The sequence below is a fragment of the Muntiacus reevesi genome, chromosome X (genome assembly GCF_963930625.1).
Source record: "Muntiacus reevesi chromosome X, mMunRee1.1, whole genome shotgun sequence".
NCBI lineage: Eukaryota > Metazoa > Chordata > Mammalia > Artiodactyla > Cervidae > Muntiacus > Muntiacus reevesi.
In genome coordinates, this window is record NC_089271.1 from 49,694,548 (window position 1) to 49,720,085 (window position 25,538).

General features: G+C 39.7%; 1 protein-coding gene across 9 annotated transcripts in view; it reads left to right on the top strand.

The window, feature by feature from the left end:
• Positions 1 to 19,670, top strand: part of FAM120C (family with sequence similarity 120 member C) — a 146,157-nt gene extending 126,487 nt beyond the window's left edge. For 4 of the 9 annotated variants that reach the window (XM_065914932.1, XM_065914937.1, XM_065914931.1 and 1 more), the window contains 6 exons: positions 2,805 to 2,919; positions 4,681 to 4,890; positions 6,114 to 6,315; positions 10,640 to 10,778; positions 11,168 to 11,225; positions 14,762 to 19,670. In XM_065914932.1, the coding sequence (XP_065771004.1) occupies positions 2,805 to 2,919; positions 4,681 to 4,890; positions 6,114 to 6,315; positions 10,640 to 10,778; positions 11,168 to 11,225; positions 14,762 to 15,013 (976 nt within the window). In that variant the 3' untranslated portion in view covers positions 15,014 to 19,670. Of the gene's footprint in view, positions 1 to 2,804; positions 2,920 to 4,680; positions 4,891 to 6,113; positions 6,316 to 10,639; positions 11,076 to 11,167; positions 11,226 to 12,669; positions 12,722 to 14,327; positions 14,731 to 14,761 lie in introns of those variants that run through there. The other 5 variants (XM_065914934.1, XM_065914935.1, XR_010660384.1 and 2 more) reach the window with 5 other exon arrangements.
• Positions 19,671 to 25,538: the final 5,868 nt, after the last annotated feature.

The following is a 25,538-nucleotide window of genomic DNA, read 5'->3' on the forward strand; positions in this document are numbered from 1 at the left end:
ATAAACATATATTCCTAACAACAATGTCCCTAAATATATGAAGCAAAAACTGGTAGAATTTAAGAATGAAATAGACACTTCAACAATGATAGTTGAAGGCTTCAATGCCCTACTCTCAATAATGGCTAGAACACCTAAACAAAAAGCAAAAATATGGAAGATTCATGAAACATCATCAACCAACCTGACCTGACCCGATAAAAATAATGAATATAGATCCTTCACACTATACACAAAAATGGATCATAGACTAAAATGTGATAGTTAAAACTATCTAACTTATAGGAGGAATTTTTAATGATTTTGGGTTAGGCGAAGATTTCTTAGATACAATAGCCAAAGCAAAAGCAACCTAAAAAAATAGATTTCATTCAAATACAAAATTTTTACACTTCAAAAGCCACCATTAAAAAACAGAAAGGACAAGCCACAGACTAGAGAAAATATTTACAAATCATGTATCTGATAAAGGGCTTGTATCAGAATATATATAACAAACTCTTAAAACTTAAAACAGACAACTCAGTCTAAAAATGAATAAAAGATGTAAATAGACATTTCACTAGAGACGATATAGGGTTGTAATATAAGCACATGAAAAGATTCTCATCTTCAGTAATCATTGAGGAAATGCAAATTTAAAACCATAATGAAAAACCACTTCACTCAGCTGAAATGATTATAATAATTTTAAAAAAGACAATGACAAATGTAGGCCTGGCTGCAGAGAATTGGAATTCCTTCATACACTGATGGAAATTTAAAATGGTATAGCTACTTTGGACATTAGTTTGGCATTTTCTTAACAGGTTAAACATAAATATATAAATAGTCACTCAGTTGTATCTGACTCTTGTGACCCCATCGACTATAGCCCATCAGGCTCCTCTGGTCATGGGATTCTCCAGGCAAGAATACTGGAGTGTGTTGCCATTCCCTTCTCCAAGGAATCTTCCCAACCCAGAGATCGAACCTGGGTTACCTGCATTGGCAGGCAGATTCTTGACTGTCTGAGCCACCAAGGAAGCCCATACAAATAATCATATGACTCATTTATTTCACTCCTAGGTATCTGTTGAAAAAATAGGTCCACACAGACTTGCACGTGAATGTTCAAAGAAATATTATTCATAATAATCAAAAAGTAGGAACAACTCAAGTATCTGTTAACTGGGAAGTAGATGTGATATGTCCATCAATAAAATATTACTCAGTAAAATAAAACTACTAATACATGCCAAAGCACTGAACCAACCTCAGAATCACTATGCTTCATGACAGTGAAAATAATCAAAGAAGGAACGTTCATGGACTTACCATTGTAAGGCTGTCAGTTCTCAAATTGATCTGTAGATTTAACACAATTCCTATGGGCTTAAATGCAAGGTTTTTTATGAATGAAGACAAACATTCTAAAATTTATGTGTAAATTTATATATAGGCCCTTAAAATAGCTAAAACAGTCTTGCAAAAAAAGAAGTATAGGAATTACTCTACCTAATATTGTAGCCAAAATAATCAAGACTGGAGTTACTTGCAAAGGGATAAGCACATAGGTCAATGGAACAAAATTAAGAACCTAGAAATGAACAAGACAAGTATACTCAAAAGTGTAAAAACAATTCAGTGGAGAAAGAAAGGATAGCCTTTCAACAAATGGTGCTGGAACAATCGGACATCCATAGGCCGAAGAAACAAACGCTTCAATCTGAACCTCACACATTATACAAAAATTAACTCAACCCTGTCTAAAGAAGGCATCCTAGGAACTTGTTTAGAAAACTGGAAATTTTTGAAGAAAGCATTAACCATTCTGTCTCTAGACTGCTGTTCTAATCTACAGATCCCAGACTTGAGTTGTCACATTTCCTGCTTCCAGCCAACCCTGCTCGCTTCAGGACTGGCCCCCCATAATCGTAACTGGCAAGAGCCAATTCCTTAATACATATCTTGTTGCTCCTGTTTGTCCTGAATTCAGTGGTTTCTGTGTACTGGCAGACTCCTTGGTTTGTCTCGAGGCTGAAGTCAAGGGGAAATTCTCTCGGCACCAAGGACCTCTCTGTTCAGTCCTGAATGGATTTTCCCTCCAATTGCAGGGCCTGTGCCTATACTTGTGCCACTAAATGTATAAACGTATATAGTTATACCACCTCCAGATTCTCATTGTTGAATATATTGTGCATTGTTAAATACATTGCACCCTTAAAGCCATGTGTCCATTTTAAAAATCTGAAAAAAGGGCCAGCATATACTTGAGGTCAGTGTTTGGTGAATTTAATAAAATAAAAATGATCAGCACTTCTAGAAGTCTATCTTGAATGAATAATCAGAGATACAGATGAGATTTAAATATGTGAATATCTTCATAGTAATTTTATAATAAAAGAAAATGAATAGTATATTTCTAATATTATAAGAATATTTATATAAATTGATAAAACACATGAGGAACATGAAGTCATTTAAAATCATGTTTTTGACAAGTATTTAATGAATGAAAGGTTCTTACAATATTGAATGAAAAAAGCAAGATAGCATATTCTATATGTAGTATGAAAAAGAGAAAAAACTGAGATTTGAGATGCTAGGAAGAAAGAAGTCATAAACTTAATAGCAGTTATAAACATGAATGGTGCCTGTCTCCTCCACCATCTAGATGAAGTAACCAAAGGCAGAGATTCTTTTACTTTATTTCAGAACCTAGCTAGCATCTAGCCCATGGTAGGTTACACTTAGTTTATTAAGTGTCTGTGAAATGAATAAATGTGCTTTTGTCACTTAATAATGGTACTTTTATCTTCTAGATACATGGTTCAGTGGCCTGGTGGCCGAATCCTGCATCGCCATGAGCTAGACACCTTCCTGGCACAGGCAGTTTCTACTCAACTTTATGAACCAGATCAACTTCAAGAACTCAAGGTGATTTGAACTGTCCTCATTTATTTTATGAGCTCATAGCTCTATTTTAGATCTTTATTTTTTTCCTGCAGCTGGGAAGAAGAGTAAGTTCTGCAGGTAAATGTTTGATTTACTTTAGCCAAATATTTATGTCTATTAATAAACCCAACAGTGCTTACATACTGATGGGTGAGAATGGGTAGAAAAAATGGTATTGTGTAAGACTGGTAAGTTGTGACCCATAGATCACAGTAAGGTTTCCAACTCTTGCAAAAGATACTACAGGGGACGTATCCTGGTGTTCCCTGTTTGTCTTTGAGTAAAGGTCTACCTTCTCTCCCTGGTGGCTCAGTGGTAAAGAATTCACCTGCAGTGCAGGAGGTACAGGGGACACAGGTTCGATCCTTGGGATGGGAAGTTCCTCTGGAGGAGGAAATGGCAACCCACTCCAGTATTCTTGCCTGGAGAATTCCAAGGACAGAGGAGCCCATGGGCTACAGTCCATCAGGTCGCAGAGTCAGACACAACTGAGCACGCACACAATCCGATACTTGATTTACAATATTACATTAGTTTCAGGTGTTAGCACAGTGATTTGGTATTTTTGAAGATTATATTCCATTGTAGACTATTATAAGATAATGGATATAATTCCCTGTGCTACCCTCCTTTTTAAAAATAATACTTACTGAGTGTTAGAGGGAAGTCTAGACAAGCAAGAAGAAGCAAGTAAATCCAGCATAACTGAAGGCAATAGAATATAGTAGGTTAGAGAGTAGGCTCTGAAGCCAGGCTGCCTTGGCTTTGAATCTTAGCTCATTAGGTTGCTAGCCTCTGTAGTTTCAGTTTCCTTACTTATAGTATTATGAGGATATTAAATAAAATAATACACGCAAAACACTTAGAAGAGTGGTTAGCATGTTCTAAGTATACAGTACTCAATTAAGTATTAATGCAGGACACTCCTCTTGTGACTTAAGTAGCCATGGTCCTTTGAGACCCTAGTATAAACTAGAAGAAAATCAAGTCTAGTAACACTTACAAAATCTTGATGTGAGATCAACTAAGGAAAAGATGAAAACAGTCTTAGACAAACAGTGTTGGTTCCTTTCTATAGTAAATGTGATATTGCTTGGTACTAGAGCAGGTACTGACAACTCCACACCACACCTAGGAGGGGACCTGCATGTCTTAAAAATTTTTAGTAAATATTTTATCATATGGATGTATCATTTAATTATTCTTATTTTGGCCATTTGGTTTCCACTTTTCACTTACTATATGTAATAATTAACATCTTTATGTATTAGAGCCTTATTCACATCTCAACTTCCTTAGAATAGATTCCTAAAAGTAGAATTTCTGAGTCAACAAATGTGACCATTTTAAGGTTCATGATACATATTGCTTAATTTTAATATACATTGCTCATTAGTTTTATTTGAGTGTGCCATTTATTTCACCATATCCTCATCAGCATTGGATGTTCTTTTGATCTTTTGTCTTGTTTTAATTTTTTTTCTATCTGACAGGCAGAAAAATTGGTATCTCAAGTGGGTATCTTTTTAAGATTTGAAAGTTGATTTTCTTTTTTTGTAATGAGTATCTTCCAAACCATCTCAGGGATAGAAATGGATAGAGGCTGCCTATGTACTCAAATGTCCATACTGAAAAGTAACATGTTCTCATTTACCTGAAATAATCCGCAAAACAGGAATAAGAACAAATGTAACCAATAACAGCAATTTCTTAATGGTAGTTTTTCCTCTGTGGTGGTTTCAGATTGAGAAACTGGATGCTCGAGGGATCCAGCTTGCTGCCCTCTTCATGAGCGGAGTTGATACAGCCCTGTTTGCCAATGATGCCTGTGGCCAGCCAGTTCCTTGGGAACACTGCTGCCCCTGGATTTACTTCGATGGCAAGCTGTTCCAGAGCAAGCTAATTAAAGCAGGCCGGGAGAGAGTATCCCTAGTTGAGCTCTGCGATGGCCAGGTACCAGCATGTTGGGTAGCTACTAAGATCAACTGTGATCTGCTGTGAAAGTGAATGGCAGAAAAGCATAAAGGAGCAGAGACACTGGGGAAGGAGGTAGCAGAAGTGGGAGAATGTGTCTGACCTTAACCTAACTTGGTCAAGGATGGTCCCAAAGCCCCAGGGTCTATGTACATGTTACAAAATCATGTTGGGAAGAGTTTTGGTGGTGGTGTTTTGTTTTGTTTTTTTTTAATAATGGGCTTCAAGTTTTCATATTCCTTTTTTTTTTGCTCTGAGTTATTTTTTCACCATGGAATGAATGCTCAGATATACTATATACCTTTCCCCTCATTCTTAGAATTTCATTTCACTTACTTACAAAAACTAAGTCATTTTTTCAAATGATATTTTTTGGTAATAGTTTGGAAATAGAAGTGGGTAGTAAAATAGATGGCAGAGTAAAAGCAGAGGATACTTTTTGCAATAAAGACTTGGGAAAGATGAAAGAAGGCAAGGGAAAAGGAGCCCTTACTTTCTTCTTTGTCCATTTGTGGGGAATAAGCTGAGAGATTAGAGAAGAGGCCAGCAAACTACAGAAAGATTTTTTTTAATTTGAATTTTTATTCCAATAAAACTTTTTGAAACATGGCCACATTCATTCATTCACATATTGTCCATGACTGCTTTCATACTACAATGGCAGAGTCTGATAGTTGTGACAGAAACAGTATGGCCTACAAAACCTATCTGGCCCTTTTCAGAACAAATTTGCTGACCTCTTGACTAGAGGCATGGACTTCTCCTGGATAGAGGTTGTGGTCTCTGATCCTGAGTATGAGGGAGAAGGTTAAAAGGGTTTGTATGTGTCAAGTTTTGTTCTCTCTTTACGTGATTCTATTACCTCCCCCTTAAAAATTAACCTAGCCTATTGCTGGCTGTGTGATTGGCCATTACTAAATACTCTTTGTTGTATTTGTCTTTCTTGACCTAATCATGGTTCTTCATAAGCCCTTGGTCAGAACTTAGTATGATGGTAGTTTGGCATCATGCAAAGAGTAAGAGCTTTGGTGTCAGGCAGGCTTCCCTGAGTATGTTACCTTGAGCCATTTAACTCCAGGCCATGATTCTGTTCGTGGTAATAGACTTGTGAGTTTGTACATAGAGCACCCAATACTGTGCCTGAAACATAGGAGAAGTTTAAAAATTGCAGCTGCTATTATTACTCTGTTCCTCATTTGAAGACTGACCTGGCAACCAAGGTGGAGAAGATGAGACAGAGCATACTTGAAGGAGTCAACATGAACCATCCACCACCGCCTTCTCTACTTCCATCACCTACCTTTGTGCCTCCCATGGTGCCCTCTCTCTACCCTGTTTCACTTTACCCCCGAGCCATGGGCCCAATGCCACCTCCCCCTCAAGGAAGGAGCCGGGGGTTTGCAGGTCAGTACCTAAAAATAAGATGTTTGTCAGTGTCAATCTATTTCATAATAACCCATCCAGTAATTATTGCCAGTTACGGAATCAGCAGTTTCATATATATCTTATCTCATTTACCATCTCTGCTGTAGTGTGGTTTGAAGAGTAGCTTATTGAAATGGAGGGGTGTAGCCTGGGGAAGAAAGCCCACTGACTTCCCAGACTACTCTCCATGGAAGTGATTAGTCCCTAAGGTTTTGACTTACGAAGTAACTGGTGTAGAAACCAAGAGTCACAGTTTACTTTTGAGAACTGCAGTTCATGTGAACTGGGTCTTCGTGGTTGCTGGTTAGCTCACTCATTCCCCATAGACAGGTGTACACAGGAGCTTGCAGGAAGAGCAATGGGAAGTCAGTAAATGACTAGTGTCAGCAAACAACCATAGCTTGATATACCCATTTCTACTCTGAGAATAGATCTAACACATTTCCAGAAGCATAGAGAGAAATAAGTCACAGTCTGTACCCTCTAGGGGACTGCATTTTAGTGAGGAAAGCAAATACATACACACACATGTGGATCCACATATACATATACTGGGTTAGCCAAAAAGTTCCTTCATTTTTAAAGTTAAAATAAAAGGGTCTTTTCATTTTCACCATGAACTTCATTGAACAAGGTATTCATCGTTTTGTTCCATTACCTTCTGCCATTTTTCAGGCAACTTCATAATTCCATCTTCCCAAAACTTTTTTTTTTTTTTGCAAAGAATAGTTCCAGGTGTCTTTGATAGTCTTCCAAGGAATTGAAATTTTTTCCATTAAGAAAATTTTGTAAAGACTAAAATAAATGGAAATCTGAAGGTGCGGTGTCTGGTGAATACGGTGGATGAATCAGAAGTTCCCAGCCAAGCTGTAACAGTTGTTGCCTGATCATCAAAGAAACATATAGTCTTGCACTATCCTGATGGAAGATTTTGCATTTTCTGTTGACTAATTCTGGATGCTTTTTATTGGATGCTGCTTTCAGTTGGTCTAATTGGGAGCAGTACTTGTTGGAATTAATCGTTTGGTTTCCCAGAAGGAGTTCATTATAGAAGACACCCTTCCAATCCCACCATATACACAACGTCACCTTTTTCAGATGCAGACTGAAATTTGATGTGGTTGGTGGTGGTTCATTTCACTTACTGCATGATCTCTTCCATTCCACATTATTCTCCAGTATCCACTTTTAATTATCCATCACAATGAAACGTTTTCATTACATTTAAGTAGAGAATCATAAGCAGAATTATAGTCAAGAAGGTTTTCCCTTAACTTATGTGGAACCCTAACATCAAAGCGATGAACATAACCAAGCTGGTGCAAATGATTTTCAACATTTGATTTAAATATTTTGAGTATATCAGCTATCTCTCACATGGTGTAACATTGACTGTTCTCAATTAATGTCTCCATTTGATCCCAGTCAACTTCAAGTGGTCCACCTGACTCTGGCACATTATTCAGTGAGAAATCTCTAGTACAAAACTTCTTAAACCTCTTCTGATGTGTTTGATCAGTCACAGCACTTTTTCCATACACCACACAAATCTTTTTTTTTTTTTTTTTTTGCATTTCAGTTGTGTTTTTACCTTTCTTTTTTAAATAAATGCACGCTGATATGACAGCTGTCACAATACAATCTAACAAAATTGTTTCAAATGAAGTTAAAGACAACTAAGCACTACTAGAGCCATCTTACAGGAAAAAATAAACCTTTTAACCAACACAATAAATGCACACACATGTATGTATAAATTATGGTGATATCTGAACTGTGGCTTAATGACAAACAAACATTCTTGCTTAGGTAGGTCAGGTATTGATCCTGATAATTCAAACAACCTTTTTTCCTGGTGAAGCAATATTTTAATGGGGCATTTTAACATGAAATGTCAAGATTCTGTGATTGGGTGAGAGTGGTATGGTTGAAGTGTTTGTTGTGTATTGCTCATCACTTTAAAAATACTAAAGCTTGGAAGTTGAAATTTGTCTTAAATTAAGGGTCACAAAATTCAGCATGGATGTTTTAGTTCAAGGATGTGCCTAGGTGAGCAGTGTAAATGTCTGCTCAGTTAGTTCACTCAGGCAATGACTAGGTCTCACAAACCAGGGAGCCAGCCCTTCATTCCATCCTTTGAAGATGTTTTTACAGATGCCTGCTCTCATTCTTTACATGCTGATTTTATTGCGTCTCAGAAGATAGCTTTAATTAAGGCCAAGTTCTCAGAAGGTCCTCACCATTGTCCCAGCTCCCAGTGATAAAACCTAGTCTCCAATTACTGGTGGCCCCCAAATGCAAGTCTTTCTTGCCCTCTTAGGATTGGCTAGTCACCTAGTTCCTTAGACTCCCATTTTTATATAAATGAGGGGCTCTTTGCTAACAACCTGCTAAGTGAGTGAAGAGTTATTAATATTTGGGTTTTTTCCATAAAATAAAGTTAAAGGCTTACTAGCATTCTCTCTTTTATGAAAGCTTTCTTTTGTGCCAAATTGCAGACCTGTACTCTGCTTGTGAGTTCACACACAGAGTTGGAATTTCCTGTTTTAAGATGATATCATGCTATCTTGTCTTTAATTGGTTCTGGTTTTCAACTGTTCTTACTTTGTAATCATAAATCACTGTTAGTTTGTTGTTGTTGTTCAATCACTAAGTTGTGTCCAGCTCTTTGCGACCCCATGAATTGCAGCACACCAGACTTCCCTGTCCTTCACTGTCCCCCAGAGTTTGCTCAAACTCATGTCCATTGAGTCAGTGATGCCATCCAACCATCTCATTCTGTCTCCCCTTCTTCTGCCCTCAGTCTTTCCCAGCATCAGGGTCTTTTCCAATGAGTTAGCTGTTCGCATCAGGTGGCCAGAGTATTGGAGCTTCAGCATCAGTCTTTCCAATGAATATTCAGGACTGATTTCCTTTAGGATTGACTGGTTGAATCGCCTTGCTGTCCAAGAGACCCTCAAGAGTCTTCTCCAGCACAATTCGAAAGCATCAATTCTTCATTAAACTGTTAGTTTAGTTTCATTATTTTTTGTTCTGTTTGGTTATTTGACTTATCCTCCAGTGTATAGTGACATGCATTTGAATCAAAAGTAGTTTTGGTCTGTTACATGAGGATGTATAAATTCATGTATCAGTTCAGTTCAGTTCAGTTGCTCAGTCGTGTCCGACTGTTTGCCACCCCATGGACTGCAGCATGCCAAGCCTCTCTGTAAATCACCAACTCCTGGAGTTTACTCAAACTCATGTCCATTGAGTCAGTGATGCCATCCAACCATCTCATCCTCTGTCACCCCTTCTCCTCCCGCCTTTAATCTTTCCCAGCATCAGGGTCTTTTCAAATGAGTTGGTTCTTTGCATCAGGTGGCCAAAGTATTGGAGTTTCAGCTTCAACATCAGTCCTTCCAATGAATATTGAGGACTGATTTCCTTTAGGATGGACTGGTTGGATCTCCTTGCGGTCCAAGGGACTCTCAAGAGTCTTCGCCAACACCACAGTTCAAAAGCATCAATTCTTCGGCGCTCAGCTTTCTTTATAGTCCAGCTCTCACATCCATACATGACTACTGGAAAAACCATAGCTTTGACTAGACGGACCTTTGTTGGCAAAGTAACGTCTCTGCTTTTTAATATCCTATCTACGTTGGTCATAACTTTTCTCCCAAGTAGTAAGCATCTTTTAATTTCATGGTTGCAGTCACCATCTGCAGTGATTTGGGAGCCCCAAAAAATAAAGTATGCCACTGTTTCCACTGTTTCTCCATCTATTTGCCATGAAGTGATGGGACTGGATGCCATGATCTTTGTTTCCTGAATGTTGAGCTTTAAGACAACTTTTTCACTCTCCTCTTTCACTTTCATCAAGAAGCTCTTTAGTTCTTCTTCACTCTCTGCCATAAGGGTGGTGGTATCTGCATACCTGAGGTTGTTGATATTTCTCCCAGAAATACATGTGTACATGAAATAAATTCATTTCCTGCTTTAAAAAGGTAGTTTTGGCCTATAATTTTTCAATAGCTAGATCTTAAGACCTCATTCTGTCTCCACAAATATTGAATGCCTACGGTGTATAGGCTCTGTAGTTGAAAAATGAATCTGGCACACCCCACTTGCCAAAGTGGATGCATGTAGATTTTCAACCCCTTCTGAAATTTGCTTCCACCATTACCCTTTGTTGTTATCACAGTCTTTTTATCATAGAGAAATGGAAAAATACATAGAGTAAGTGGGCTGTGGATCTTTTATTCCACCTCTTATCCTACCTTGCACTTGCCATTCACTGCTGCCATTGTTCCTCTCTTTCTAGGACTCCATCCAATCCCACCCCAAGGAGGAAAACTGGAGATTGCTGGGATGGTTGTGGGCCAGTGGGCTGGCAGCAAATCCTCCAGGGGGCGAGGCTCCTTTGGCATGCAAGTGGTTTCTGTTGGTGGGCCAGGAAAGGGGTATGTATTTGAACAGGTTGGTATAAGCTAGTATCAATTAAGGTGCTCTTGGGAAAATGCCCAGCTATTGAACCCTCTTATTAAGGTAAGCAGCATGAACTAACTTTGCATTTTTAAAGCCAGTTTTCAGTTGAGTTCAGTAAACATATAGTAAATGCCCTACCTTGAAACAGTTTTTGCCCTAGAGGAGGACTTGGGACATGGGACAATTCAGTATAACGTAGAAGTGACAGAGATTTACACTGGTAACACAGAGGAGAGGCATCTAACCTAAGAGGGTCAAACTTGCTAGTGGAGGTGAGTAGTTAATTAAGTGAAAATGGAAGTGTGGGCTTTATGTGTTCCTCATGATCACTTTCCCCTCCCCCCCCCCCCCCCACTTTCTAAAGGCATGGAAAAGAACAGACTGGTAGAGGAGCCAAAGGACACAAAAAAGGAAATAAACAAGTAAGTACCTTTTTGAGATGATCTACCTTTTCTTGTTTTTGTTTTTGTTTGCAAGAGATTAGATCAGGCATGGAAACCTGGGAGCTTTCATAGCTTCTCCCAGCATTTGATTTCATCTGCCTACTCTCTAGCAGTCTGTTGAGGGTTAACCTGCCCAGGCTGTTCCCACAGGGCTGCAGAGTGTTATCCTTTTCCCTGAGTGAGGCCACAAAATAGAAACCTGGTACTGTGTCCTAAAGACCTGCATTTAGCAAAGCATTACTACATGAACCATAAAGAGGCCAAAGTGAAATTAACAGTGGGATTCCAACAGCACACCTCAGTTTCTGTGGTGCTACCAGAGATGCTTAGAAAATTGGACTTTTGCCTTTACTGATGATGGGAAAGGAGGAGGCACTGCCATTCTGCTTATTCTTGATGGTTCAGAATGGTCTGAAACTCAGTGGTCTTCAAATTCACTGGTCCCCCATCCCTCTGTAGAGATCCAAAATCTTGTACTGGCTTCAGACTGCCGGGCTCCTCATAGCATAGTAACTATCATATCTTAAGTGCCTGCTTTCTCCAAAGCCCTCTACTAGACATTTTACATGTGGTTTCTAATCCTCACAAAGGTCATTGATGAGACCATACTGCAAGGCAATTTTATCATCAGTCCTCAATTCCAGCTCAGCTCTCATATATACAGCCACCCCTAATTGCATCCTTGTTACTCCCATTTTCTAATGTTTTCTCAAGGAATACAAATTTGCTTTAGTGTTATTTTGAGTCCAACATGAAACTACAGTGATAAGTCCCCTACACAACGTATTTTGTAATGTACTCCAAAGCCAGAAAGCAGTGACTTTGGGTTTTTCCAAAGCTTCTCAGCTTTTTCCAGAAACTGCTCAGTAAGGGAAAAGGGATTGCACTGTGCAGGAAAACAGATCACCCAGGTAGCTTCCCATAAGGTAATACCCTATAAGATAGTCCTCTCATAAGGTTGGAGAAGGGAATGGCAACCCACTCCAGTATTCTTGTCTGGAAAATCCCATGGACAGAGGAGCCTGGCGGGCTACAGTCCATGGGGTCACAAAGAGTCGAACACAACTGAGCACACATACACATACATGAGGTAGTACAGCCTTGATGAATTCACCATGATTCAGGGACTGATCAGTAGACATGCATACAGCCTAAAAAACTCGATATCTAAAAAAAAAGAAAAACTTGATATCTTTGGTACAATCATAGTGGATCCATCTTCCAGTGGTTGGCTCACATTAACCAACATCACAGAAATAGCTTTGTGGATATGGCTAAAGGAGTGGGGGAGGGGACGAGAAGGGAGAAGGTGAAAGGTAAAGTACTAATTTACAGTGGAAAGAAATAATTATCACGATATGTTGTATACTTTTTCCTAGTCCCTCTTATAAATACATGTATTTATTATTTCCATTTTAAACAGGAGAAAACTGAGGCTCAGAAGAATGAAGCATCTTGCCCAAAATGACCATCAAGTTAGTATTAGAGTTGGCATTCTAGCTTGAGCTGACTGATTCCAAAACCCTGTACTGTGCTAATTCTGATACAGTATAACAACTGTAATTGTTAGACAAGATTCAGACCTAGGCCTTGCCTGACTCTTGTATGCATGCTCTTAACCATGTCTAATCAGAGCTTTCTTTCTCTAAGAGCAAGCTGCCAAGGAGGCCATGATATCAGAAGTTTGCCTGAGGGTGTGGAATCAGAACAGTAATATTAGCTAGCAGTTATTGAATTCTTAGAGCATGCCAGACACCACCATGCTTTACATGGTGTGTGTCATTGAATCCTTATATGAACCTATGAAATAGATAATATTATTCTCTATGGTTTATGGATACTATTTGATATCTAGTTAATATATACTATTCAGTTCAGTCACTCAGTTGTGTCAGACTCTGCCATGGGGTTGCATGGCAGAGTCTTCCCTGTGCATTACCAACTCCTGGAGCTTACTCAAACTCATGTCCATCGAGTTGGTGATACCATCCAACCATCTCATCCTCTGTCATATACTGTTATTCTCTTCTAGATGGGGAAACTAGGGGGAAAAAAGGGATAATAGATGATCTTAAATTCCTCTTAGTTAAGGTTTCTTGGGGTACTGTTATCTACTCTAGAGATAGCCTGGCCAAGGAAATCCTTACATTGACTTTGTTTGTAGCTAAGGCATCTTCCCATCTGAGATAATTAATTGTTCCAGGTTGTTAAATCTTCCATTACAGTCCTATCTTCATGAGATTATTCCTAGGTCAGTGGAGTTTTGTGTATTCTCAAATTCTTCAGTCCCTTATTTGTTACATTTTTATTTCTTTGTTGACTCACATGGCTAATTCCTTCCATTACTAGTTTCATCTTATCTTCAGGTTCTTGAGAAGCACTTCACAGTAACCTCTATGTTGTATAGGTATTGGAGACAAATGATCTAGCTTTGAATCTGGCAGTGCCACTTACCAGTTTTGTAACTTTGGGCAAGTTACTTACCCTCTCACTGCCCTAGTTCCCTCATCTGTAAAAATGGAAGAATTGGCATCTACCTCAGAATTACTCTGAGTGTTAAATGAGATAATACATGTGAAGTATTTAACATAGAACCTGGTACATGGGAAGTGCTCAACAAAATTAGTAGTTATTATCTGTAATGACCACATATTCAGTGGGCATTAGATTTCCATTATGTATTGCGTCAGTGGAAAGAACAATGTGTTTGGGATCAAACAGACTTGATGCAAGTCTGAGCTTGCCAATGACCTTGAGCAAGTCATTTTACTTTTTCGAGCCTCATTTGTCATTCTTATCTGTGAAACCAGCATCAGAATACCTGGCATGCCCAACCACTTAATAATCAGAAACTCTTATTATTCCTAATAATACTCATTGGGAGCCAGTACTGCACTTCAAGGTCATGCAGTTCATGACATTAGCATTTCAGGAGCAGTTACCATTGCTGAAACTAAAACCAAGTGATTGTTTTTAGTTATGAAAGATTCTGTGAAATATTGCACATAGATCTTATTGTTTGTTTTCTTTTCCTTTCATTTACAAACCCAACTGTCAATATTGGACGGCGTTGCATGGAAGTTAAGAGAATAAACTTGAGAGGCTGACTGACCTGGAGTGGAATCCTGGCCCCACTACTTTCTACTTGTATCTCCTTGAGCAAGTTACTTTAACCTTTTTGAGCCTCAGCTTCCTCATCTGTAAATGGGATGTCATAATATCTACCATATCAGGTCCCTTTTGGCATTTGAAAAAATACATTGTAAAACTTGGTAAATAGTAGCTGGGCCATTATTGTGTTGTTGTCATTGCCATTAGATTCGAGTTAGATCCTTTTGTTGTCACCCTAAGTTCTCCAGACAGTGTCAGAGTGTACTAGGTGCTAACAAACGTTGGGCTTTCTGGTGTTTTTGAAGAACTGAAGCAGTTTCCACAGGCTAGCTTATCAACATGCTTGGGAAGGATCAGCTAGTTTTGGGATTACCATTCCTACTGACTATATCTGTTTTTGACAGAGCTTTTCAGATGGAGTTTCTAAATCCCTGGAGCCTCAACAAGGTCGGTCTCGCTCACAGGTAGATGGAAACAGTGGCACATTGATCAAGGAAGAGAAGAATGATCATCTTCCACCTCCATCACAGTGTGCCTTATCCAGAGACAGCAGTGTGTGTAATAACAGTAACCGGTACTTCCCCGGGAAGAATGGTGAGAAGAGCCGCTTACAAGAGCAAAAGCTAGGAACTGTGACACAACAGAAAGAGGAGTAACAAGCAAGAAGATGGCTTCAGCACATCAGGAAGAGGGGAAAACCTGTACTTCTCTGATTTTAGGCCTAAGTTAGAGGAAGACATGAAATGCTTACCCTAGTTTTGTTCAGGATTTTGATGGGGGTGTTCTTTCGTATCCATCTTTCCCCCTTCCCTGTCTTTTTCTGGGCTTCCAGACTCAGCAGTCTGTTTCTAGAGAAGCTCTGATCAAATATGAATGGCAACAAGACTAGTTCCTAATCTCAAATTGAATATATAGTGCCAATATTCTCTTTACCTCCCCTGGGAGGCCATTAAGGCACAGACTATTGGGTATCATCACGTAAGGACCTACAGAAAAGGTCTAGCTTTGGTTTTCTGAGTCTTTATTATGATGTTCATTTACAAAACCCATGGGATGGTGGATACAGCTACCTATGGCTTCCTAACTTGGTTTTTTCTTTATGAATTGGTAGGGCCTTCGTATATAATCAGTATCCACATCCTTCTAACTCTATTCCCCACTCACCTATGCCAGGGGTTTGTACTACCGCCTCTAGCTCTGGCCTGACAATCAGATAGGTAGATGTTTTCAGGGAAGTGAGGTAGTATTGGTTATTTTATTTTTTTTTATTCTTTTTTTAATTTTATACACTTAAAATACCAATGGCCTTTGTACTGGGGGATTCAAGTGAGTCGAAAAAGTACTGGGCAGATTTTTCCTGCCTCTGAACTAAAGCATTATTTGTAAAATAGAAGATGTGGTGCAGTTCACCCACTCCCTGCTTCCCACTCCCTGCAAGGGTGGGAATCAATGTAATGAAATGATGTTCTAAAGGGAACTCAAAAGACTGTGTGTGTGTGTGTGTGTGTGTGTGTGTGTGTGTGTGTCTGTGTGTGTGTGTCTGTCTGTCTGTCTGTGTGTCTGTGTGTATGTCTGTGTCTGTGTACGGATGTTTGGGTGGATGTATATATGAATGTGTGTATCTATATGCATACACATACCCTTTATATAAAGAGACAGATCTATTTATCTATACATATTTTATATATATATATTAATATATGTGTATGTATGTATATATAAATATATATATGTTGTATATATATATTTATATACATGCACACACATACATGATGATGTCCCAAAAGATTTACTGAATTTCCCAGAAATGCTTCCACTGCTATGGAGTGGTGGGTTTCAGAAGACCACATTTTAAAAATCCTTACTAAGTCGTAGCCCATCACAATTACGAGAAGATGGGCTTCTCTAAGCAGACAAAAAGTACTTTCCAGAGATTGCCTGTTCAGAACAACAAACAGTTGGGTTGTCACAAGCTTAATCTTGATCAGAGTCCTCACATCCCCTATCGTAAAAACAGGAGGTTGGAGTAGGATTGGGAAGAATTGGGCGTTTTCTTATGAAGGAGCAGCCTGGTTGGGAAAGAGAAAGGGGATGGAAGGTAATTACCAGGGCTTGCAGCCAGTTTGGGGAAATCTCATCTGAAACTCTAGGATCAAACTGGCCTTAGGCTAGAATTGATTGCCATGAATCCCTGAAGGAGAGCAGGTAGGGAAGTGTGAGGAAACCGACAATTTGATTTTACATGCCTAGATTGTTTCATTTATTCATTGACATTTTGACTACTGGATCTTTTCATTTGCTTTGCAAGGAAGACTTCAGAGGACTCTGGCCTGGGCCAACAGGGGTGTTCTATGAAAAGTTCCCGGCCCCCAAGTAAGATCAGAATCTGCCCAGGGCAAAGAATCTGTTCCTCTTTGCCAGAGATACTCTTGAGACAGCCTTGCACTTCCAGTTTCCCTCCTCAGCAGCCTAAGTATGAGGGACGGGAACATGGCTTGCAACAGATTAGCATGTGTCTTCATTCAGGAATTGAGGCTTCTAGCCTCATACACCTCCTTTTGGGCTTTATAATATTCTTGCCCAAGAAGTACCATTTCTACAGGAACACAACTGACTAGACTTCTAGCAGGGTCCTCTCTCTTTTTAAAAAACCTCACACACCTTAACCCAGAGCAGGTCCTTGGTGACATTTTTCCAGACAACCAGAAAGCTGTTTGCTTACTGCCCACTTACAATGAGTGTATCATCATGAAAGATTGAAGATGCCTCAGACTGTTTTATCCTAGTCTGGCCCAGTTTAAGAGAACCCACAGTTTGCAGAGGTGGGGAGGTCTAGAATGCCTCTTCCCTTACCCAGACACTTCTTACATAAACCAGAGCAGGATGACAGGAATGCATACCCAGGCAAATGTAACCCATAATGAAGTGTACAAAAGCTTCCTCTATGGAATTGGCTCCCCTAGTTTTCCCCGCTCTTCTCCTAGCTTGCCCAATCTTTTACAACATCTTGACGGCTAGGACTTCTGTGTCCAGCAAGAGAAGGATTTAGTAGCGAACTTACATGACTTGGAAATTTTTTTCTGGAACCACAGAGGGAGGAATCCTTTGGAGCTCTAAAAGTAACCAGAATCACCGAGCTGTGTTAACTAGCTAGCTAGCTCCATTTTCTATTAGGAAGTACTTGGAGTTATATGGAAACGTATTTTCTTCAGTTGCTGTTTCTGTGAATCTTGAATCTATTTGATATGATCAAATGACAGTATTGTTAACTCTCACAGCATTAAGAAGATTTATTATTTAGTAGGCATTCACTGTGAGAAGTAAAACTACTGTTTGACAGGGATGATTCCAGTTTGCCAAAAGGCTTGCTTTTCTCCCTTCCACACACCTCTACTTTCTCCTAGCCTGGCCCAGGATGAAACAAGTGACTCACTTCCAACTTTGATTTTTATTTAGTTCCAGAATTTTGGATTTGTAAGGTTACAAGAAAGAACTATAAAGGGTCATAGTCCTATATTTTATCTGCCGAGACATACAATTTAGAAGTCAGAAAGACTAAGTTTTCACTGGAAGATTAACTTTTTCTAGTTTCAAGATCAACTTTTTCTAATTTCTTTCAAATTAGGGAACTGAGTCTGCTCTTTGTTGTGAGTAACACTTGAAGAGACTGTCATCCTTCATTTGAGGTTCAATTTCTGACTATGAAGTGGCCTTTCTTGAACAAAGTCATACATCATTTAGGAACCCCCAGAAATGACCCCTTTACTTTGTAGGGCCATAAGCAAAAGCACCCTGGATATATACAGCCACAGATCCTCAAGGACTTGCAGTTTTTGATTTCTGCTGGTGTATCTTGGGGTCAGCCTATGACTCCCACCTTTATTCAGTAACCAGTCTAGTCTGGAGCAGGCCTGATAATCTTCTGCTCACTTGTACCATTTTCATTCTAAGCCAGTAGGACTTTGGGTAGACTTTAAAACCCAAGAAATGGCACTTGCTTTGGCTAGTGACATTTGATTTTTGTCTGCATCTTGATTTCCTGGCATCGTTGGCCAAGTCACATTAACTTGTTTTAATCACTGAGAAAAACAGTCATGTAAGGCGTTAGAGAGGGTGGTTAAGAAGGGGCGTGGGGAATGAATGTTTAGGGTAGAAAGAATGTGGAATTAACTGCTTGACTATAGAGATCCAGTCCACTGGAACCTTAGAAGGCTTCTATAAGCATGTCAGTGCTACCCTTTCAACCTTTAAGAATCCCCACCCCACATCAAAATGACAGTACAAGTAGACCACAGTTTAAAATAGCTAGTTAATTCTACTAAGGTTTAATCATTCTACTTGTTCAGTTCCTAATGCATATTTCCCAAATATGCTTGGTGTTTTGGGGGGTAAGTTCCCACTGTTCTATTGTGTGTCACCCTATATTTTTCTCCCTCTTGTGACTTTGGCACCTTCTTTTATTTGACTTTCCATTTTCTTTTCCCTTAGCTTATTGCTATAGTCTGTTGGTGCAGGTAGAGCTCAGTGTACCTATTCCCCTATTACTGCTAATTATCTTCAGGATTGTCAGAGGTTATTTTGCTGTTCTAAGAAAAGAACTTCATATTTTTTTTACAAAACATTTTTTCCAAGGTAAAAGCAAAATAAAATACCCCCTGTGCTAGGGTGCCCACTGCAGCTTTTGACATTGCCGTTGTACTTTTTTATAGATGCTCTCTTTGTCCGTGTTGGTAGTAACTGATGACTAGTGGATTTTCATGTAAATGAAACAAATTACACATTTCAGTTTTTATTAATCTTTCATAACCCTGCCAAAGCTGATGACTTAATTTTAGTTACTTCCCAGAAGACACTTCCTCATCCACCTTTTATTTTATTCTATTCTATTTCTAGAATAACATACTAGGTAAAGAAACTTTAACTACAAGGATTCATTGATTTTTAGTGCTCCCTGAAATAAATGATGTTATTGACAAAAGTAAAATCTTTCATTGTTTTTTCCTGTGTTAATATCTCTTCTCCTGTGCTCTTGACAGTGTGTTTAGTGGATGGATAATATGTATTTCTCTTCCAAATTCCCTGCCTTTTTTGGCCCACCTCACCACAAAAGCTCCATAGTTTATTAATGTAAGTTTGAATGGATGCTTCTTAGGGGAAACTGCAGGAGTTAAGGAAAGTGTTTCAGAAAGGAATGAAAATGTCTCAGGAGTTGTTCTGTGATGGAAATTGGTCTGGTGTTCTGTTAATGCTGATGGAAAGAAACTTACAGTGCTTAATAAAAGTCTATTCTTTTAGTTAAAAAATGTGAAATAATTTTGGGTGTGTGAAGTTTAATTTCTTCTCCCATTTCTGGACTTTTTTCTGTAAATGGAGGATATACTTGTCTCAATTCAGAAGTGTTACACAAAGACTTAAGAATCTGTTTGTAGTTGAACATTAGGGCAAGAGAGCCAGTACAAGAATCATTAAAAAGAAGGGCATATATAGCTTCCTGCTGAATTTCTTTATTTGGATGTTCTAAAGGCACCTTTGACTTCACATTTCCCAAACTAAGCCTATCTTCTCTTCCAAAGCCTGCTTCTCTCCATGAGTGACACTACCTTCTACTCAATTGTCTATACCACAAACCAACCTGGGAGTTATCCTTGATGCATGCCTTTCCCTCATTTCTCAAGTCCAGTTTGTGACAAGATCTGTTGGTAACACTCAGTCATCTTTCTTTTTATCACAACTGTCTCTTTCATCTCCCCACTTGCTGTGGCTTAGTTCAGGCCTCCTTATGTCTCACCTGAATTGTTGTAGTTGCTCCTCTGCCTTATTCCTAACCAGGCAATTGTGAGCAAATTTTGTGTCTACGTGTATGTACCTTTTCCGAGTGAAAGGGTGCGTACCTTTTTCAGTTGCTTTAAGAAGTCTTAAGAAGTTAAGAACGACTGCTTTAATACATCATGCTTACCAGCTTCCAGAGAAATCTGTCCGAACATGCTACATGCCTGCTTCCATGGTGCCTTCATGATCTGGCAGCCTCATTTCCTGCCACCCCAACTTACTCTAGCTACACTAAAGCGCATTCTACACATTACACTGTTAATATCCATTTCTTCTCATTTGCTTATATCATTTCCTAGAATCCCTCTCTCTTCTTGTCTCTGGTACAGTGTCAACTTTTCCCTCCAGATTCAGCTCATGTCTTTTTGGTTCTTTTCCCGATCCCTTACTGGGGATCCCTGTACAGACTCGCCACAGCCAGTCCCCGTAGCACTTCACTGTATCTCTACCACTAGACTAAACTTGAACAACTTTGTTTTGGCATCTGCCACCATGCATGCACTTAGAAATGTTTGATGACTAAATTAAGGACAGCTAAAACATGTTTGAAAATGTTCTATGGTGCAAAACAGATTGTAGATTTTTGAGGCAGAGGATGTGTTGGTGGCAAAATGCAGAAAGATTGAATATGAAGGTTCATCACTGAATGCTATTCATTTAAGTGTGCTTTTAAATGGGGCTCTTAAAAAAAAAAAACAGAGTCCTGACTTCCCTGGTGGTTCAGTGGTAAAGAATCTACCAGTCAATGCAGGACATAGATTCCACTCCTGATCCAGGAAGATCTCACATGCTACAGAGCAACTAAGCTCATGTGCCACAACTATTGAGCCTGCGAGCCGCAACTACTGAAGCTCATGTACCCTAGAGCCAGTACTCCACAACAAGAGAGACCACCGCAATGAGAAGCCTGCACACCTCAACTAGAGAGTAGCCCCTGCTCAACCACAACTAGAGAAAAGCTTGCACAGCAGTGAAGACCCAGCACAGCCAAAAATAAAAATAAAATTTAAAAGAGAGTTAAAAAAAATTTTTTAAGAGTTCTGAGTCATCTATGAGCAATAGACTGATGCTTAAAGCAAAATCTGAAGCCAGGACTCTAGAGTAGATTCTTACCTTACTGCTTCTGCTGAGTATTGCTAGCTAGGCTTGACCTCTGTGACTGCTCTGTGCCCTGTGTGTACAGGTTGCAGAAGGAAACAGCTGAGCCTAAAGGCAAGCATTAGAGGTTACTGAAGTTTGTAAACACTTTGCCTTAAGTGAAAACTCATTTGTAAAACTTTGTTTTATAGTTGGTTCATTATGGCTATAGATATTTTTTCCTAACCTTTGCTCTCTAGGTGTTGGGTCTCAGAATTTGATAGTGGGAACCTTGATAATCTGTTCATCTTTTAAACCTTGCTAATAAAGATGAATAAATGTTCACATGGACATCAACTAATCTAATCAGATGGACCAAAGAGGTCACTTTTCAGAACCTATTTTCATATCTAAACTGAGTCACTGCAGACTAATACAGAACTCACCCTTTTCCAAAAAAAAAAAAAACCTACTATCTCTGCAATACTTTTAGGGTTTGACATCATTGGGAAGGCACAGTGCAATTTAAGAAATAGATTGTTACATCTATCATGGTTGGAAGAGTATTATTCATATAGTGATACATGTGCCTTTCCTTTTTCACTAGTTTCATATTCCTAGGCTTTCCTTTTGTTTTTGTGGTGCTTATAAGGAAAACAGGCAGAATCTGATAAGAAAGTTCTAGTCAGTTGAAGAGACTTTAAAATCAGTAAGTTTCTTGCTGTCATAGGATGAGCCAATGAGGGATCAACTGCAGAAACTGGACATTCAAAATACCTCTTCTAAAAACCAGTCCCGCAATCCTATTTTGGCAGAGTATGTGAAGAGGAGACCCAATTTCTAAATGAAGAAACTTTGCCTTTTCTCTCTCATGTTGAAAAGCTGACATACAATGTAGGTGATACTCTGTCCCTTAACTGTGCCTTTTTTTGACTTTGTATATGTTGAAAGAGATAATATCTTTTGAGGAACATGTGTCAAGCAGAAACCTTGGCATGGATTTGATTTCAGTTGTTTTAAGGCTTAATGAAATGCCTTTATTAGCTTTCCAAACTTTTTTTTATATATGAATACAACAGACTGAGGAGCTGGATCTTCTGCTATACTCATGTGCCTAAAGCCTTCATTACTGTCTTGGACAAAGTGGCAAAAGATAACATAAAATCTTTGTTGTGAATTAGTCAGTAGGGTCTGAACACGCTAACAAGGTTCCTGACTAGTGCCTCAGTTTTTCAGCACCTTAAGCATGATAAGGGCTTCCCTGGTGGCTCAGACAGTAAAGCATCTGCCTGCAATACAGGAGACCCGGGTTCAATCCCTGGGTCGGGAAGATCCCCTGGAGAAGGAAATGGCAACCCACTCCAGTACTCTTGCCTGGAAAATTCCATGGACGAAGAAGCCTGGTAGGCTACAGTTCATGGGATCTCAAAGAGTCAGACATGACTGAGCAGCTTCACTTCACTTCAAGCATGATAAAATTCAGTCAACAATAAAATGAGTGTTTCAACTAGAAAAAAGAATTTGATAGTGGGAAATCTTTACATTTGGCCTTTAAAAGTTACTGTTAACTGAGGACCTATTAGGTACCAAGCATAGTACTAGGCTTCTCAGGTGATGCTAGTGGTAAAGAACATGCCTGCCAATGTAGGAGACATAAGAGACGTGGATTCAATCCCTGGGTTGGGAAGATCCCCTGGAGGAGGGCATGGCAACCTACTCCAGTATTCCTGCCTGGTGAATCCTATGGACAGAAGATCCTGGCGGGCTACAATCCATGGGGTTGCAGAGTCAGACACTACTAAAGTGACTTAGCACAGTACTGAGAGTTAACTTTGGCAGGTTGATAAGGAGTCCAAGCCTAAGACCCCTTTATGGAGGAGGTAAGCATTCTTTTTCACATTGTTTTGCTGTAGAAAAGTAGGCCTCATAGGCAGCAGTATCTCTTGTTCAAGGACATGTCTCTTTTTGAGCTTTGGATGTATGTTATGGGAGAAAGTCTGGGTAAAAACTTCCACAGCCTTGAGCTCTGGGTTAACCTGTTCCTTCTGACTAATGTGCTGATGTCATCCCAGGATGTTTGTTACAGGAAAGGATCAGCAAAGTTCTCACAGCCTTGAGGTATTTTTTTATCTATTCTCAGCAGCTAGCTGAGATGTATATAAAGCCCTACTTAAATTAGTGAGGTGGGTGCTCTTCTGCCCACTTCTGATATCTATGTCAGAAGCTTTTTCTGTCACTTTCACTTTAAATAAAATCTACACAAAGCTCTGAGTGACTGAGACTGTCTTTGGTCCCAGAGTTAAATCTCCTTCAGAGACCACGAATCCCGCGGCCCTGTTCACCGTTTACCACTAAGCTATCATTTGGGTGCTCATCCAGGATCTTCAAGACAAGGTAAGGACACTTGGAGCTCTAGTTTTTTTGTTCTCCTAGTAAACACGTTTTCTGCTTTGTTAACTCTACAGTGTGCCTGTGCAAGTGATTGACTGAAAGCCAGAAATGCACAAAACAAGTGCGAAGCGAGAGTAGAGCCCAGTTTGTGTTTCCGTGGTACCTCATAACGACTGAGGGCAGCCCCAAAGGGGAGCCTGTCGAGTATTTATACTGACCTGGCGATACCAAGAGGCAGCCAACATCCCCACGAGGGGAGCGGCCAGACATGGATGAAGTGTATGGACCAAACTTTCTTTTCTCACTCACCTTTTCCTGGTCTTTTTGACCATTTTATAACTGCCTGGAGAATTGAAACTACTAACCTAATCTGTCAAATCATAGACTTTCAAGGGACTTGCCATCCATTCTGTTACTGTATACTATTATTTAGACCTCAAATTTGGATTGACAGTCACAAAGCACCTAGTCTTGCTAGAAGCCAAAAGTTACACCTGGGTTGTCTTTTCATGCACTGCAGACAGGAGCACAATTGGGAGCTGGGTGGAGCTCTGACTCCAGGAACATCTCTTAGGTTAGAGATTGTTCCCTTAGCCGCCTGCCTTGGGCCAACAACCTGAAAATGAGTCCTTGTCACAGCTGTGCATCTGGTCTATATGGATGGAGGCACTGCTGGCAACTGTGAGATTTCTGAGGACACAGATTGGGAATTCCAGGATCTGATCAGATTGGAAGTGCAATGGGCTTCATTTGGTAAGGCTGGCTCTTAGCGGGCCAGAGGAGGTTCTCCAGTGACTTTTGTCTCAACTCCTTAGATATTCTTTCTGTGTAATCTGTGGAAATGAACTGGAAGGATTGGCCCTAATAGCTCAACAAAAATCACTTTTTGCTCGCTGGCTGGCCCTTTACCACCTTTTTTTTTTTTAATCACATATCACCCCGGGTAGCATCAGAGGAGGAGCAGAAATCATGCAAAGGTTTTAATGGTGAGGAACAGGACATCAATCTGGGATGCTATCAGGACTACCCCTGTTGCATCTGCACCCCACCTCAGTGGTAGAATGGGGAGGGATGGTAATGAGACACCTGCATCGGTAAGTTCAATTTAGTTCAATTGCTCAGTAGTGGCCGACTCTTTGCAACCCCATGGACTGCAGCACACCAGACTTCCCTGTCTATCACCAACTCCTGGAGCTTGCTCAAACTCATGTCCATCGAGTCAGTGATGCCATCCAACCATCTCATCCTCTGTTGTCCCCTTTTCCTCCTGCCTTCAATCTTTCGCAGCATCAAGGGCTTTTCCAGTGAGTCAGTTCTTCCCATCAAGTAGCCAAAGTATTGGGGCTTCAGCTTCAGCATCAATCCTGCCAATGAATATTCAAAACTGATTTCCATTAGGATTGACCAGTTTGATCTCCCTGCTGTCCAAGGGACTCTGAAGAGTCTTCTCCAACAGCATAGTTCAAAAACATTAATTCTTAAGTGCATAGCTTTCTTTATGGTCCAATTCTCACATCCATACATGACTACTGGAAAAACCATAGGTTTGACTAGACAGACCTTTGTCAGCAAAGTAATGTCTCTGCTTTTTAATATGATGTCTAGGTTTATCATACCTTTTCTTCCAAGGAGTAAGCGTCTTAATTTCATGGCCGCAGTCACCATCTGCAGTGATTTTGGAGCCCAAGAAAATAGGGTCTATGACTTTTTCCATTGTTTCCCCATCTATTTGCCATGAAGTGACAGAACCAGATGCCATTATCTTAGTTTTTTGAATGTTTGAGTTTCAAGCCAGCTTTTTCACTTTCCTCTTTCACTTTCATCAAGAGGCTCTTTAGTTCCTTTTCACTTTCTGCCATAAGAGTGGTGTCATCTGCATATCTG